We start from the raw sequence: 17,374 nt of genomic DNA on the forward strand, positions 1-17,374 counted from the left end.
TTGAGGGAGATAGACCCATGAACACGGAAGTTACAGCAATTTCGTGTGTCACAGCGAGTCGATGAACTTTAACGCCACGCCATTAATATAGCGTTTGACGAAAAGTCACAGTAATCTTATGCCTACATTATCAATGTCTTGAGACCCTTTTGACATAGGTTTGACATGGCTGCGGTCAGTAGATGAAGAGGAATACTTCCAAGTGTAAGACATGCAAAAAACAAGACATTTCCTGTTGCCACCAGGGGGCGCTGTGTTTTTAAGTCATGATTTCTGTGTAGATGTCATCAGGCCGGGACTTTTGTCTTACATGTCTAGTTTGGACTCGATTTGACCAAATATGTCAGAGATACAGAACCTCGTGTTTTGATGGCGTGTAATCAAACTTTGACGCCACGGTCACACCGTGTGACGAAAAATCGATCTTTGAGTTAGTTTACATCTCCATCTTGTTGTGATGACACTCATCTCCATATGAAGTTGATCTGATGAAAGCCCTGGGACGAGTACATCAAAGTAAAAATGTGGAAAATGGCCAATATGGCCACTAAAGTCAAAATGGCGGGCTTCCTGTTTCTTTTTTCCGATTGCACCTCTGACCATTTTTGTTTGTCTGGTCATGATACACCTGGGCTACGATTTTTGTGAAGATCGGTGAAAGCTAACTGAGGGGTTTTCCTTAGATGGCGCTGTTGAGCCATTTTTCCACGCCCATTTCAAATTACTCCAGAATACAATTACTTTTTGGGGTTTTGAATTCCCTGCAAACTTTGGTAACAATTTGAGCATGTCTAGGCCCTGAAAAAGCCCCAAAAGGGAAATACAAATCCTTACAATTTCAATAGGGCCTCCCACCGTTCGGTGCTCGGGCCCTAAAAAGGGTAAATTCTTCATTTGACAGTCAGTGAAAAAAAGATGTGCAGTGGATCTTGGATTAACTGTGTAAATGGCTGATACATCAAGCTTTGGCCAATGGGGGGCGCTGTAAACTCATATTACCACTGATATACTCCATATCAATGCTGCAGCAACTCGACCATAAAATAAATAGAATAAACACACAGTAGAGTTTAGTCACATAGTGTAAGTATGTTTAACATGAACCTGGAATACAAGCAGCGTTATAACTTATGTGGGGCTAATGATCTAAAAATCTAATAAAAGATTAATAATTTATCACAGAGGTGAAAAAAAACAGGGAGTCTCTCTCTCTCTCTCTCTCTCTCTCTCTCTCTCTCTCTCTCTCTCTCTCTCTCTCTCTCTTCTCTCTCTCTCTCTCCCTCTCTCAGAAGAAAAGTTGAAGCTGTGTGTGGATCAGCTGCAGCTCTGGATGAATTTATTTTTACATCCAAAAGATGTTTGAGTTATAAGAAGAAAAAGAGGAAACGTATTTCTTGCAGCTCTGTGGAGGACGATGAAGACTCTGTCCTGAATCAACATAAAAAAGACTGAACTCCATCATAGAAAGAAAACTCAGCCGCTTCCTGGTGTGTTTATCTGTTCTTCATTTTAAAAGCGGATTCATTGAGACTGAGTGGAGATGCAGCCTGAAGCTCAGCAGACAACTCAACAAACAGCCACAGGCATACTGGATCCTGCAGGTAAAATACATCATCAACCTTCATCCTGAAATAATTTAAACTTTAATATCAACAAGAAAACACTTTAAACACTATATGCATGTTATTGTTGCTTGCCTAGGTCACTGTTTATAAATGGGTTATAAACTGTTATCGATTAATCTATCCATACAATTTACTAATGTTTTATAAGACATTAATAATACAAAAATTTGGGTTGCCAGGTTGTGGCAGCATGACACTTTGCTTGTTGCCTTTTAAACCACTTATCATGTTTAAATAAAGCTGCAGGACATTATGGACCAAAAACAAATTTATAAACAGCTAAACAACATTTGCGAGCCCAGATATAATAGAACAATTTATTAAGTCATACAAAGTGTTTGACTGGCTGCTGATCTGCATGCAGAACTCAGAATAATAGAAAAAAGGAGATTATGTTGTTTTGTTTGAACAATGTCAAGACTAATGTTTACAGTGTGTGTATATATATATATATCTATATATCCAGCTGTAATGCAGATTTAAATGCTGGTAAACCATAAATAAGTATTTGGGGTTCGTATGACAGTAATGAAGGTTACTGGGAGACGTCTACCTGACAAATTTTCCTGAACCTGGCAACTCAAAAGGTTGTTTTTGTTATTAATGGCTCATAACGGACCGATAAATTGTGAGTGAATGATTTATCAATCGTTTATAAACCCATTAATTACAGCTTGTGAGCCCTTTATGAACGATGCCTTGTCAGGAAGTGGTGACGTGGTTTTCCTGATTCATTGAATAGATCTTTTTCTCATCAGACATTTTGACACATTATATAGGGAGAAGCACCGGTGGTGACTGATAAAATTGACTCGGCTCTGTTCAGTTCAGCAGACGTGACAGTGGCACAGTGATCCAAAACACATTCAGACCCTGAAACTGAAGCAGCTAAATGGAATCCAGCCGTCGTTCACCATAATTATTTATGTTGTGACAGGTTGAAATGCCATCAGAGAAAAGTATTTAATCAGAGCTTTGTGAGCAAAAGGTTGCAACATGTCTGATGAAGTGAACACACGTGGCTATTTAAATTCTACTACTTGTACTTATTTAGTATTTGAATTTTATACTTCGACTCCACTAACATCCAGAGGAAAATATTGTACTTTTTACTCCACTGTTATTTATCTGACAGCCATAAGTGATACCTCAGTATTTACGCTTCCTAAATTGTGTAATAATTACATTAAGTTCTTGGAAACTAGCAAGTAAGAAATCCTGCATATGTCTGATTAATAGATATACTATAAGTTAACAAAGTATTATGCCTTGTGATGCAGTAAATAAAACCACCCAACAGTACAAGGTAGAATCAGTCCCAACATAACCTGCTACTTAAATACACACTACAAGCTATTGTCTCCTGGTTATTACTGGTACATATACTGGAGTGATTTATTTGAATACTTCTCTCATCAATGCTCATCTATCAATAAAAAAAAAGAGAAATTACTAAGAGTATATTAAAATCAGGGGTGGCACAGTGATGCAGTGGTTCTTAGCCGCGAGAAGGTTGTGGGTTCGAATCCCGGTTTGTCCGAGTTCTTTCTGTGTGGAGTTTGAATGTTCTTCTCATGGGTTTTTTCTGGGTACTCTAACGTCCAAAGACATGCAGACTGGGGTTAGAATTGAATAGTTGGAGACTGACGCTGGGATTGTATCAAGTGCCCCTGTAATGTAGTAGTTTAGATCATAATGGATGGACAGTAAAATAATTTAAATATGTTTGTATTTTCTGGTCAGAGTGACATGTAATTCAGAACAAGGTGGATTATTAGTGATGAAGAGGTCCTCCTCATGTTGCTCCTCAGATCTGTACCTGCGCCGGAGGAGGACGGCCCTGTGGGTGACTGTGTTTCTGCTGGCTCTGTCTCTGGTGGTGCTGACGGTGGGTCTCATCTCTGCCACCCGCACCGACAATGTGCCCGTCGCTGGGTATTACCCGGGCATCACCGTGAGTGACAATCACCTCCCGTCTCACCTTCACACATCCAGACGCAGAAGATTCACTGTCATTTAATCCTGCAAATATGATCGTGACCTGGTGTCTGAGACCTAATGTTTCTACTTGTTTCTCCCTGAACCTCCAGCTCAGTTTTGGAGCATTTCTGGGAATTGTCGGCATCCACCTGGTGGAAAACCGCAGACCCATGGTGAGTCTGTTCCTCTGACTGTCAAAATGATAACATATATTTCTGGTCTTTCCTGACACCCCAAACTTTATATCAGGCTTCAGAACATGTCATATTATTGCATGCATTCGTGCATAACTTGAAAAATGGCATGGAAGCTTTTATAGGATGGAATAATGGACAGAGGAAGTGTGCCAACCTGCTGGATCACTGCAGACACACTGGAAGGAGGATAAACCTTCTCCAGTCACTAAACCAATGCAGAAGAAGAGGAGGCAATGAGATTAAGTCATGAAAGAGTCTCAGCCAAACCAAACCAAACGCCACACACAGATCTGATGTTGTTGTCTGCAGCCACATTCTTCAGTCGTCACATGCGTCATGCACATCATGATTTATTCAATAAGTCTGATCTCATTACACTTTGGTCGAATTTAGTTTTTATTAATTCAACAACTCCAACACCTCAGCCAAGCATGTAAACTTATTTACTGAGAGATGGCGTCATTAATGTGCTGTAACAATGCAAACTAAGATGTCACCTATAACTGATGAAGAAAGTTTAACAGCTAAAGGTTCAAATATTTCTCCCACCGGTTTGCAGACACCAAAACAAAACCGAGATCAAAGGATGGACCAAAACAATCGACCAATGAAAGGATCCAAATGAACAATATTGTTGCTCAGGCTCTGCTGATGATATGAATCTGTTAAGAAAATTCCTTCATCTTGATAGTTGACCCCTCATTTGACTTGTGTGATGTCAGCTGCAAGTCCTATAGCCCTGTGTTTATTCTCTCTCAAGGTGACTTGTGTCAATAAAATTCATTTTCTAAAAATGAGACATTGTTCCTGGAAAACAGGACACACATATAAATATACACCAGGAATCAGACGATCGTGTTACAGACTCTGTAAATTCACTAAACTGGAAATTGCTCTGTTATGAGCAAGGAGCAAATGTGATTACTCGATGGCAGCGTAATGTGTTCTTGGTTCTTTGTGCCCAGGTCAGTGTAACATGACTGGATCTGTGGTTGGGGGAAGTGAACATCATCGGCTCTGGATTTCAGTGACATGAGGGGAAAATTACATTAGTATTGGTCAGTGCTGACAGGGCTCCTTTATTTCAGACAGGGACACAGATAGAATATCATCAAATACCTCTCTGTACAACACCAGGTCCAAAATATAATCATGTCCATGACTCCAGAGTGAAGAGACAATTAGAGGAACAGGCCCAAAGACCTGCCTGAAATTGATTATTCCCCGAACCTCCAATCAGCTGATTTCAACCAGGTTGAGACGACAGTAACACAAGTGTTACTCAAGGCCCAGTGGGAACCAGAAACTGAAACTGTCCCTGTGTGTAATTTAAGTCTTATCGTCGGTATCACATTCGCAGTGTATCAAACCCAGCATGAGACTGACTGAGTTAAGTTCCTTGAAGAAGACACCAATGACACAGAAACCTCAGCTTTTTCACCTCTGAATTTGTCCTGATTACCTCCATCAAGCAGCTTCTGTTTTCATCCCTGTCCATTGGTTGTAAGTAAGATAACATCAAAACAACTAAACCAATTTTCTTCCACAAAACTGGGTGGAAGGAAGCAGTATGTGTCAGAGAAGAACCCATTTAATCTTGGGTCACATACGACTCAGCTGGCAGATCAAGGAATTTTTGATAGGAGAGATAGGACCTCTTTCATAATTTTGTGTGATTTCAGTGCAAAATTGTAAATTATATTTTCAATACATTCTATTTACATAAATTAGTTTTTGATTCCAATTGTTTTGTGTCTTTGTTCAAAGAAATATGAAAACACAAACAAATACAGAAATTAAATTTACTAGATCAAGACTTTTATTTGGATCTGCACCACATTGCAGACTCATAAATATCAGATGCCTGGCTTTTGTCATCAAGATCCATTAATAATTGTCTGAGAAATCCATGAAAATGCTGAAAAATATCCGATCTCACAATGTTAAAGAAAGTGAAAATAAATGCCTGGATCCAGATCTACAACTAAATTTAATGGAGTCTCCCCCGGCCTTTACCACATGCTTCCACCAGTGGTCCAGGCCTCTGACCTCTGACCTTTACATAACAACACTGCATCAAGATCCTTGAGGGTCATTGACAGTGAGCACCGAGCTTCTCTAACGGATTCTCTTGCTCCATGAAACTGAGCAGTCGACAACTCTGAGTATAAAATATCCGGGTATGTCAGTGTCCACGCATGATAAGAGTACCCTCCCTCTTATCGTGCGGGAGGGAGGCTTCCAACACGCTGCAATCAATTTTTTCACTGGTCATGCTGCCACAACCTGGCAACCCAATTTTTTCTTTATGTCTTCTCCACACTACTGTACCTTTACTTTTACTGCCTACGCCTGTTGATCATGTTGATTGGAGGGTTAAACGTCACACAAAAACCTGCCCAAATACATCTCTACCCGTCCCCTTAAAGATAAGGCGGATCTGTGTATGTCCTCTGTCTCCATGACTGTGGTGTATCAGTGTGTGTTGTAAATATTTCATGTGGCGTGCAGGGTGTTGTGTGCCTGCGGTCGGATCACTTTGTCTTACCTTACACCACCAGTGTACTGTATCTACAAAAAATGACATGTCTGTGTTCATGCAGCTGACAAAGGTCAATTAAAAGCATCATTTAACAAGGATGAACACATTCTTCATATTTAAAAAGTTCTGTATTTTTGGGCCGGTCCTTGTTGTTTCACTTTCTGTGTTGTGAATAGAGGAAAAACATGTAAGACACCTGTAGTATCTATTTACCAAAAAACTTCTGGGAGGCCTGATACAAACTATTTGTTGTTACCATTGACTCTCACTGCACCATTTTGTATTTTTCCCCATGTACCCATAAACCAACCAGTACTCCAGAGCTGAAATCATCAAAATACAACAAAAACAAAATCACTGGTACCCACTTTGTTGTTTTTTGATGGCCATATCCAAAAATTAGATAGGAAATTTTAATGTTAACTTGGGCTTCAAGGAATTAAGGCATTTTTCACTATTTTCCAAACTGTTATACTCTGAGCTATCAATCAATTACTAAAGAAAATAACTGACATGTTTATTGATAATGAAAATACTGGTTGGTTACAGCCTTACATTTCTCCTATGTTGGAATAATAATCACTGTGTGTGAATCACACTGATAAAACACCATTTTAAACAAAGCAGCTCAAACTTAAACAGCTTCAAAAGTTCCTCTTCCAGACCAGAGCCAAAAGCTGGAGGATTCAGGACCCGTCAGTGATATAACCTGAGGTTTTTAGGCCCCACTTTGCCTGATAAACCAGCCTTGGCAGTCCGTCTGTTTGGCATCGCTCTCAGCTCCGTGTGTGTTAAACTTTAATGGCGTGATCGCTGCCACACAGCCAGCGGTCTACAGAGTCTCCTATGAGGCACATGTGGCACCACGTTGGCCCTCACACAGGTGTCTTCTTCCCAGCTTAGCACTGTAACATGAGCGCCAGCTGGCAGGTCACTCATTAAAGAACAACTGCGCTTACCACAATGCCACACTGACATCTGAGAGCTCTGAAGCTTCTCCTGCTTCCTCTGGCTCACAGCTCGTTGCTCCTCAGGCTTTGATGAGAAAGGAGTCAAGTGCCCAACAGAAAGGTTTCCTGTGTGACTGGAGAAAAACTAAATTCAGAAACTTTAATTCTTCTGTTGAGTTTAAAGCAGTTTAAAATCTAAAGTGACATTAACACACCAATAAGACAGAACCACATACACATCAACAACACAGGCACAGTAGATTAAAGCACATACACCAATGCATAGGACATTTCATACAACCACAAGAAACACCAAATTTCAGACTCAAAGATTTCCGCTCCTGAATATACCAATGATTTATTTCATCACGATCAATGAATTATTCTCTGGGAAATTGGTGAAAATGGCAAAAATCACCCTCAAACTCCAGTTTTGTTTTTTTCTTGGCCCATATCCCATCCTTCCACCAATTTGCTTTGTGCTCCGTCCAGTAGCTTTTGTGTAAACTTGCTTACAAACAAACCAACCAACCAACAAATAAACAGACAGGGGTGAATATACAATTCCAATAATAATTTGAAAATCTAGTTCAGTGTATTTATTTTCACTTAGTTTTCATCCTGCCAAAAGCATTTTTAAATGATTCCCTACACTTTACTATAATAACCATGTACGTATCAAAATATCTAAATTGCTGTGATGAATTAGGTCCTTTCCTTTTAGTATAAATGTGAGTAATATTTGAAGGTGAGGTTTTATTTGTAGTTTTGCTTACCATGTAAAATATGATAATCTGAAATTAGTTGTGCATCATGGTTAAAAGTAACGTAAGATGTTTCTGTCAGGGTGTAACAAGGAAACAAAAATGTATTTTTTTTTACATATAATTTGCTTTATATGATTATTGTTATAATCACCTTTGAAAACAAAAAATATTAGAAAACTTGGTGATCCCTAAATTTTCCACCATACAATGCCACTGTCTAGTTTTTAGTACTTCAGTGATATTCTGTTAGTCGTTAATACTGCAGGGAAACCAGCTCTCTTTATGAATCAGAAACTTGTTGCAGGTAAAACGCACATTCACGCTCTGTCGACATTTCCCGGATAAAGCATTAAAAACCTTAACGGCTCATATATCTGCGCTCTTCATTTCGTTTTATCCTCAAACGTTCAAAAGCATCGTGGAGCATGAAATTCGCTCTGTGAAAGAGCGAAAGAGGAAAATCTGCACTTTCACCCTGTCAGGCTTCACTGCTCTAAGATTACTTTATCACTCTGTGTGAACCAGGTTCACTTCGCTTCAGCTCTCTGCTCCAGCAGCCTCTTGTAGTTTCTGCCTGTATATCTCACAGGCCTGTCGTCCTTCTGGTCACCTTGCAGCGCAGAGAGCAGAACAGGGAACCTTCAAAAGGTTGTATTTTACCCAACAGGTTACGGGACGATCAGTTCTTATTACTGCTGTGTCCAGATGTGGTCGTGATCGCTCACCGGACCACTGAGCAGGAGAAGAAGACCTTGCAGTGGTCAGCGACTTTAGTTGCATGACCTGTTAGGTATCTTGACCAAGGCTGATGAGTTTTCTTCTCTAAAACGTTTATCCTCTTTGTCTTTCATCCACAATTCTCTGAAAGAAGTATTCAGATTATTTACTTAATGAAAACATATCATTACTATGTAAAAACAATGGGACAGGGAGATTATCACCTGAACAGCAGATATACACAGTGAAGGACATTTAGCAGCTAAAGAGACAGATATTTCTCTCAAGGGGTTAAACAGAGATTAACAGCAACATGAAGAGAGGGAACATTGGACCTAACATTCATCAGGTGGCTACAAACACATCTGCAAATTACAACTGCAGTAAAGTGTATTTTATAGAGCCACAATCACATCATACAGCGCTACTATATGCTACGTTTTTTCTATCACAAACAATAATACAGCCATCAGGTGCAATAAGGGATTCAGTATCTTGCCCAAGGACACTTTGTCATGCCGACTGGAGCAGCCAGGGATCAAACCACCGACCCTCTGGTCAGTGAATGACCTGTTATTTTTACAAGTCAATTCTGAAAAGTCACAAGAAAACACACTGCAGATGTTACATAAATGTATAAATTGAATACAAAATTACAACAATTTGCAGTCAAATCCAATCAAATGTAAAAGAAGAAGAGCCTTAGTTACCTGCTGTATTTTTTATATTTCTTTAGTGAATCGACTCCTGAGAGCAGAAACTGTCTTTAATCTTTTACACTACTTGGTTGTTCTCTCTGCTTCAGTTGCACCAGAGGAGGTTTTGGTGATTCGGACGACGGGGTGTGTTGAGGTGTTTTATGGGCTGGCAGCCGGTGCTAATGTGAAGTAATGCAGTTGTCAGGCTCTATTGTCTCTGCCTCTGGCCTCATCTCCCACTTGCTGGCCATAAAAGCAGAGTCATTTAAACCGCTAATGAAGTGGAGAGTCTGGACCAGTGGCAGATAAAACCCAGTCAGAAAAAGCTCATTTTCTCAGTTTGACTCTGCTTCACCTTAGTGAGAGGAGTTCTTTTATAATTCCCTTGTTTTCACATCTCTGTCACTTCACCTTGTGTTGTGCTCTCACACACAGCTCAAGGCATTTTATACATAACACACAAGATATTTGTTCAGGTGATAAATCTTAGATCTCCAGTTACAAGCGGTGATCCCCAGGGCTCTGTTTTGGATCCCCTCATATTTATAATTTACCTACAACTCTACCTGGATTCAACCAGGGTTATATTTTCAGGAAATTATGAATTTAGTTTCATTGTTACACTGACGACATCCAACTCAATAATCCACATCACGTTCCTTTCTCACTGCTTACCAGAAATTAGATTCTGGTTCTCCTTTGTAATTTACTTTGTACTACACCAGACTGTAATGACTGGGATCCAGAAAAGTCCCAAATATCAATGCAGAATCAGACAGTTCTTTAGGAGATAGAAATACACACTACCATTTTTCTACCTTTTACATTAGTTGTTAATTTTTGTGACAAAGTAGTGAGTCCCAGCTGCTGCTTCAGGGAGATGAATGCAGCAGCTGAAAGAACAAAGTGTGTGTTTAATCTGATGTTTGAGTGCAGGAGGTTTTGGTCCTGGAGGAGCTGTTGAACAGACAGGAAACGATGCTCAGGGATAAAGTTTATGATCAGACATCTGTGATCAGTCAGCTGCATCTGCTCTGCCAAGTGTGTGTGTGTGTGTGTGTGTGTGTGTGTGTGTGTGTGTGTGTGTGTGTGTGTGTGTGTGTGTTTGTGCGAGTGTGTTTGTGTGTGTGTCATATGTCTTACATTAGACGTTTTATAGAAGAACCTACTTTGTCACATCATTCATATTTGGGTTTGATCAGTGATCAGTTTCTTGGGATTATTTCACAAAACTGAATGTGTGAGATTGTTTTGTCTTCATCCCATGTGTGTCTGTGTGTGTGTGTGTGTGTATGTGTGTGTGTGTGTGTGTGTGTGTGTGTGTGTGTGTGTGTGTGTGTGTGTATCACATTGGGAGAATTAGATTGACCTTGCTGGTACAAAAGGCTGTCCCTCTGTCCTGTGCATGGCCTCTTTTCCCATAAATAACCCACAAAGCACTTTTGTGTTGGCAGGGCAGGAGGCTGTACATTTTCTTTATCGTCCTGCAGCTGAGACGCCACAGACGAGGACACACACCAGCAGAGAAACTAATCCTATGAGTTTTAACTTCAATCTGGATTTTGCCTTTATATAATACAAGTTCCAACATATTTTATAATAAGTCAGAAGCATATACCAAACACTGGGATGATGTAATAATGGCTCAAAAAAACATTTGATTGAATTTTTGAACTAAAGCAGCACTGATGTCTGAAACAATTTAAATCTGGAAAAATAATAACCAGGAAATTGAAAAGGAAAACACCACTTTGTTACTGAAATATACATTTCTTGGTATTACTGGAAAAATCCTGTACCTAACAAATCACTTATACCAGTTTGCAATGTATTATGGTAAGATCTAACCTTATTTAAATTACTGTAATACTGCTTGGTTAAGTTTTGGGGACATAGGATTTTTTTGTATGTTTGTTAAAAGGATTTTATATTAGCGCTCACTGATTTTTTTATCCAAATTCATTAATTCATATCCTACCAGACAGTCTACGGGTCTTCATCCTCTTGTTCCTGTCATGTTGTTATGTGTAATTTAGACACAGAGAAGCTGTTCAGTGGGATTCAATTTCATAAACAGTATAACAGTATTATCCTCTTTGTTTACTTTTAAGAAAAATTGTACAATTTAAGAATCAGAATTAATTTTGCCTCGTGTAGTTTTGGCTTTAAAAAAGGCTGCAGTTGCACCTTTTGTCTGGAAAACATCTGAGAGGTCTGAACCGACTCTGCATCAACAGCTGTTGCAGAATTGATGAGATCCTAGAATGTGTTGCACGGTTAGAATGAGGAGACTTTGATCTTAAAAGTTTTATTCTTCTACTGCTTGTTTACGCAGATGATAGCTACTGATGCTTTTTACTAACGACTGTATCCTCTTCATCCTCCTCCTCCTCTCTTTCAGCTCGTGGCAGCGATCATCTTCATCAGTATCGGGGTCATCGCGTCTTTCATCTGTGCCATTGTGGACGGGATCATCGCTTCAGAATTCATTGTGAGTTTCATCTTATGTCTTGTTATTTGCAGTCTATATTCTGAACAGGGAGAAAGAAACACAAACTAATTCATCTTTCTTCCCTGAGACACACATCACATTTGATCAGACATGCTCAGGTCAGCAGAGACGCGGCTCAGACACAACAGATCAGGAACTTTGCCGATGTAATCAGACAGACTGGAGATAGCACAGTTAAACCAGACTGACTCATCTCAGTGTCCAACCTGCAGGAAGCTGCTGGGTCACCAGAGGAGCTGCAGAAAACATTCAGAACAACAGGGCTGATTAAATGTTTACCCACAATTCTCTACGGCACGACACATCTTTGTCTCCCAGGCTAAATCGACATGCATTAAAAATCACATGTCTACAAATACCTGCATTTGTTAGGGAACTCAAAACGCGAAGAGGTCAGATGAGGTCAAAGCCGCTCCCCTCCTGCACATCTTTAATGTTTGGACACATGCACGTACACAAACACCTCAGTCTGTCACATCGGCCTAATGAATTTTAATGAGGTTCTTAATGAGTATGGACCAGGAGCAGAGTTTAAAAAGCTGGAGCTCTCAGCACCTGGCACCCGCTCGCTGATATCGATCAACAGTGCAATCAAAGCCCTGCAGATATGCTTTTCTTTCTACACTCGCGGGACAGTAAAAGTCACAGTTATTGCACCTTCAAGCTCTGGACGATGAAAATGATTTTATTACCTTTCACACTGTGTCAAGTCGAGTGAGGTTTAGTGCTGGAGGGGTTTTTTTGCAGTCCGGTGCAGGGGACGGGGTGTGAGAGCAAACCTTCCCTGCTGCAGTGACAGAGAAACAGAGGGAGGACGGACAGACGGACACAGGGCTCCAATGCACACACATGTAACTTTATATCACTGAACCCTTTAAATCAGAGGTTCTCAATCTTTTGCACTTCAATGATCCCTGAACTGACAAAAATCAGCTCTTTTAGATGTTTTATTACATTGACGTGTATGAAATTCAGGACCAAAGTCGTCTCATAAACTCGTACATTAGCTTCTCTAAACTGCCATTTTGCTTCCTGAATAGAACAAATCTCTCTCTGATATTTCCAACCCACAGGACATTAGACCCCTGCAGGAGGACATGTGCGACTTCTACACCAGTGGATCCGGCTACGCCTACGACAGCTACTACACAGAGGTGATTCTCACTCCTACGATAAACAACAAAAGCCTGTGCCAAAATTCAAAACGACTGCATCATGGCGCAATAATCACATTTTAAGATAAAGTGGCGTAGGGTGTTTGATCTAGTTAAATACAAACAAGTCAGACAGACCACCTGAAAATACAGGACCCAGAGTACAACCTCAAGGCAACAAAAACTATTACAATTTATAAAAGTACCTGTGAACATCACAGCTTCTTCATGTTGGCATATGTTGTGTCTAATGCAACATGTGTTCACCTAGTAAGGAAACTGCCAGAATAAGTCATTGACCAGATTTCATAAAGATGGGAGAGGGAACACAAACATCAGCAGCAGTGGTTTGGAGGCACAGTAAAGAGCCACACGACCAAAAAAACGAAGAGGTGCAGTGCCTTCCTTCAAAACTGACGCCTCACACAACATTGTTTAAACATCCTGTATTGAAAAAGAGATGGATGAGTGCTTTTGATGCTGCACAAGGGGGAACCATCTGTGGAAATTGGTGTTTCGGTGACTGATCGGCTGCATGAGTGCAACATGTGCAGGCGAGATGACATTTACAGATGAAAAGACTGTGAATGCAGGTTTGTCATCACAGATAATGAATGAAATGATGACGCCCAGTCTCAGGACACATGGCAGGAGAAGACTGAAACACAAAAAGACGAACGGCAGAGCATCTCTTCACATATTTGAACAAGACTGGTATACCGTCCATGCCCAGGAGGAGGCGCTCATACGAAATATTGAATAGAATATTTGTTGCATTCAACTAATCATTCAATTTCATTATTGTTAAATAAGTCAAACAGTTTTGTTTTCCCCCCAAAATAATAAACTGATGGTGTAATGACATCTAGTGGTCAGATGATGCTATACAGAATATATATTTTTTTAAAAAGCAATAACCAAATGTCATCAACTTACAGGTTACAATAGAAGTTCTGGATATGACAAACAGATATTTACCTTCAGTTCATGTATCTCTGTCTAAAGTGTTCGTCCAGCTCCTGCTTCTCTGCTGTCATAACAAAATGTTAAGAGAATCTTTACCCTGCAGGTGACGTGTCGCTCATTTGACAAAGCCTGCAAGCTCAAACTGAGGAGCAACACCTGCTACTGCTGCTACCTGTACAACTGTGAGAGGTGAGCAATGCAACTGACCTTCTACTTACTCACGTGACTCACATTTCTCCTGAGAAATATATAGAAACAGGAATATAGACTGACAATACATCGGACATAATGTACATTCTTTTAAAAATATCTTTTTAAGTTCATTATATTCGTGTGAAAATATCAAGGTCTTCAGGAATAATTAGATTAAATTCATTAAATTTCATTTTCACAGTTTTCCCAAGTCCAAGTTTGTTACTTTTCCTGTTTTGTTTTCAACCAACAGAACAAAACCACAAAATATTCTGATTAAGATGAAACACAAACAAAGATAATGATCAAATCCAAAAAGAGAATCAGCAAATGTTGATTGAATTGTTTCAGCTTTAGAAATAAAGATAATTCAGTCCCAGGATGACGAGTGCCAGCGATGAAGATGATTGACAGGCATTGCAAATAAAGTCAATGTCAGATTCACAAATACTAAACAATCAAATGTTCAAAAATCAAATAAAAAAGACTAAATATGAACATTAATATGAAATATAAATCCTTTGTGATTAATGGCCTGACCCATCCCCGTCCCTCCTCCAGCATAGAGTACCACACACAGTACTTCGAGTTCACTGGTGTCGGCAGCTGCTGGGACGTGATCCACCTGTACCGTCTGCTGTGGGCCTCAGTGGTGCTCAACGTGATCGGCCTGTTCCTGGGCATCATCGCTGCCGCCATCCTCGGCGCGTACAAGGACATGGTGAGTCCAGAAAAAAACAAAAAACTGATTAAAGGTCCTCTACATCCTGTGGTAAAATAAACATGCTTGTCGAAGGTTTATAATTTTCCTCAACCTTTATGACGAGTTAACTTCTTTTTACCTACAGGCCGCACACAGTATCGGACACCAAGCAACTGTCTGTTTCTCCCCTGTGTGTAAACCAAACTCCAGGATGTGAACTATAACAATGTATTATTTGAACACTTTCAATATCTCTCATTAGAGCTTGTTTTAAAGCTTTCCTTTTTCTTTAAGTCTAGATACTGAAAGTGGAGACACACTAAGCTCACTGAGCAAGATAGAACTGTCAAATCGGTCATTTTTTAAACGTTTTATTATATACATAAAACATGCTGCTTTTGAAATGTTTTATTTCTCTGTCATTTCTTTGTTTCCTGCAGCAGAAGCCAAATCCGCAACTGGCTCCCAGCCCTGCACCGCCACCCCACATCCTGTACAACCCCACCCAGCACATGCTCACCTACGCTGGGTTCTGTCCTTCGGGACAGAGTCTGCCTGCCTACCCCAACTATCCAATGTCCATGCAGGTACGAGCCAGGAGCAAAACAACAGGAACTATCAATGACCAGATTTAATTTTGTGGCTGATCAGTTCATGTTTCACAGATTAATTATGTCTAATATTTGCTGATATTTCTTGGCTTCAACAAACTACACAAACCCACACCTCACATGACAATGTGTGAAATCATGTCATGTATCTTTGGCTCTATGTTCACACACCGCAACAACCCACCACTCCCTGTCTCCTCTCCTCTCCCGCAGCATAACAGCAACTACCAGGCACCTGCTACGCCCCAGATGAACCCAGACGGAGGCCTCTCCTCCACCTCCTGCCCGTCTGAGGAGAACCAGCCGCCCTCTCAGGCCTCCACCCAGCCCCAGGGAGCCACCCATGAACCAGGCGGCTTCATGCTGACTCCCAACGCTCCCGTCCTCTACGGATCCTCCTTCGGCTCCTTTGAGAAACCTCCTCCTTACGCCTGCTGATCCCTCAGGCATGTTGGGATCTGATCTGATCAGGCAGAGTGTAGCATATTTCAGACATTTCTTAGGTGACCTTATAGAAGGAAAACACACCAGTGAGCTTCACCACTTCTGATTTAAAAGCTGTTTCATGTTTCTGGTGGACGTGGACGTGAACTGAACAGATTTATAGTGTGAATATATAGACATTATTTATATATATATATTTCATGTGCATTCATTGAGAGAATCGGTTCTGGAAACACACTTCTGCTTCCATGACGAAACTTAGATCGAGAGAACTGATACCACTCACATCTATAGGTAAATATGAGCCAGCAGCTGTTTATCTTAGCTTAGCTTAGCATAAAGACAGCCACCCTCATTCTGTTCAAAGGTTAACAAAGTCTGTCTAAATCATTTCCTTTAACCCTAGAGCTGATCTTCAGATGCTCACATATTACATAAAGAGATTATAGAAAATGAACTGTGATCTGACAGTTTGTTTCTGTTCTACAGGTGTATGTGTGTATTGTCTCACTAAACTATCTACCGTAGAGTAAATAAAAGGGCTTTCTTGTAATGTGAACTGGAGAGTAAATGACGTTACTTATGTTTGTGTGAATCATTTAATGTGCACTTTAAAGTTAATACACTGGATATATTATTTATGATGCATGTTCACGGCTGTGGGATGGGCTGCTGTAGCTGTTGCCACGAGATACATTATGTATAGAAAAGGCACCTGTAAGAAATCCATGATGTATGAAAATACATGTGGAGTAAGGGCTTTATCATTTTTGGGAAAAAAAGTGTATTTGTTTAGCTGCTGAAAGTCAGGTGAGAAGATTTAAAGATTGATATGGTGGCCCACAAGTGTCGATCAGAATGCAAAAGTCACAACAAAAATATAAAAGTCACAAAACAAATGTGAAAGTCCCAACACGAATACAAAAGCCACAACACAAAGAAAGTGAGTGACAATAGATGTTGATCAGTTGCCATGGCAATACTTACACGGCAGACTCACTTCCATTGTCAGTGCAGTTTTTTGCATCCTGTTTGACACTTCTGGGCCACTGTAGTTACACTACTCGTTTGTTAGAGAAGTTACACGCCAGCCGCCAGTTAACCTAGGTTAGCAAAAAGTCTTCAAATGGGGAAATGGCAACTCTGGCTCTGTCTGAACGTAATAAAATCCACCTACCACATGTTGTGTGTTTGTTTACTGACGTCGACTCAGCATCAGTGTAACAGCAACACTCAGTGCTGCGCTACATTTACCTTTACCCCCTCATTACCACTCATGGCTATACTGCTAAACTTTTAGAACAATAACAACATGT

The 17,374-nt window shown here is 40.3% G+C and overlaps 1 protein-coding gene across 1 annotated transcript; it reads left to right on the forward strand.

Annotated features, from left to right (window-relative positions):
- Nucleotides 1-1,316: 1,316 nt before the first annotated feature.
- LOC118110251 (transmembrane protein 255B) lies at nt 1,317-17,223 on the forward strand. Its single transcript, XM_047340383.1, has 9 exons — nt 1,317-1,601; nt 3,437-3,579; nt 3,716-3,778; nt 11,878-11,967; nt 13,062-13,142; nt 14,212-14,297; nt 14,862-15,021; nt 15,447-15,590; nt 15,828-17,223. The coding sequence occupies exons 1-9, from the start codon at nt 1,541-1,543 to the stop codon at nt 16,050-16,052; spliced, it is 1,053 nt and encodes a 350-aa protein (XP_047196339.1). The 5' UTR covers nt 1,317-1,540; the 3' UTR covers nt 16,053-17,223.
- The last annotated feature ends 151 nt before the right edge of the window (nt 17,224-17,374 follow it).

The sequence above is a fragment of the Hippoglossus stenolepis genome, chromosome 1 (assembly GCF_022539355.2).
Source record: "Hippoglossus stenolepis isolate QCI-W04-F060 chromosome 1, HSTE1.2, whole genome shotgun sequence".
Classification (NCBI taxonomy): Eukaryota; Metazoa; Chordata; class Actinopteri; order Pleuronectiformes; family Pleuronectidae; genus Hippoglossus; species Hippoglossus stenolepis.

Coding starts and splice junctions, on each gene's coding strand:
- LOC118110251 (XM_047340383.1), top strand. CDS start 1,541: ATGCAGCCTGAAGCTCAGCAGACAACTCAACAAACAGCCACAGGCATA. Junction 3,580..3,715: donor GGTATTACCCGGGCATCACC/GTGAGTGACAAT, acceptor CTGAACCTCCAG/CTCAGTTTTGGAGCATTTCT. Junction 11,968..13,061: donor TCATCGCTTCAGAATTCATT/GTGAGTTTCATC, acceptor TCCAACCCACAG/GACATTAGACCCCTGCAGGA.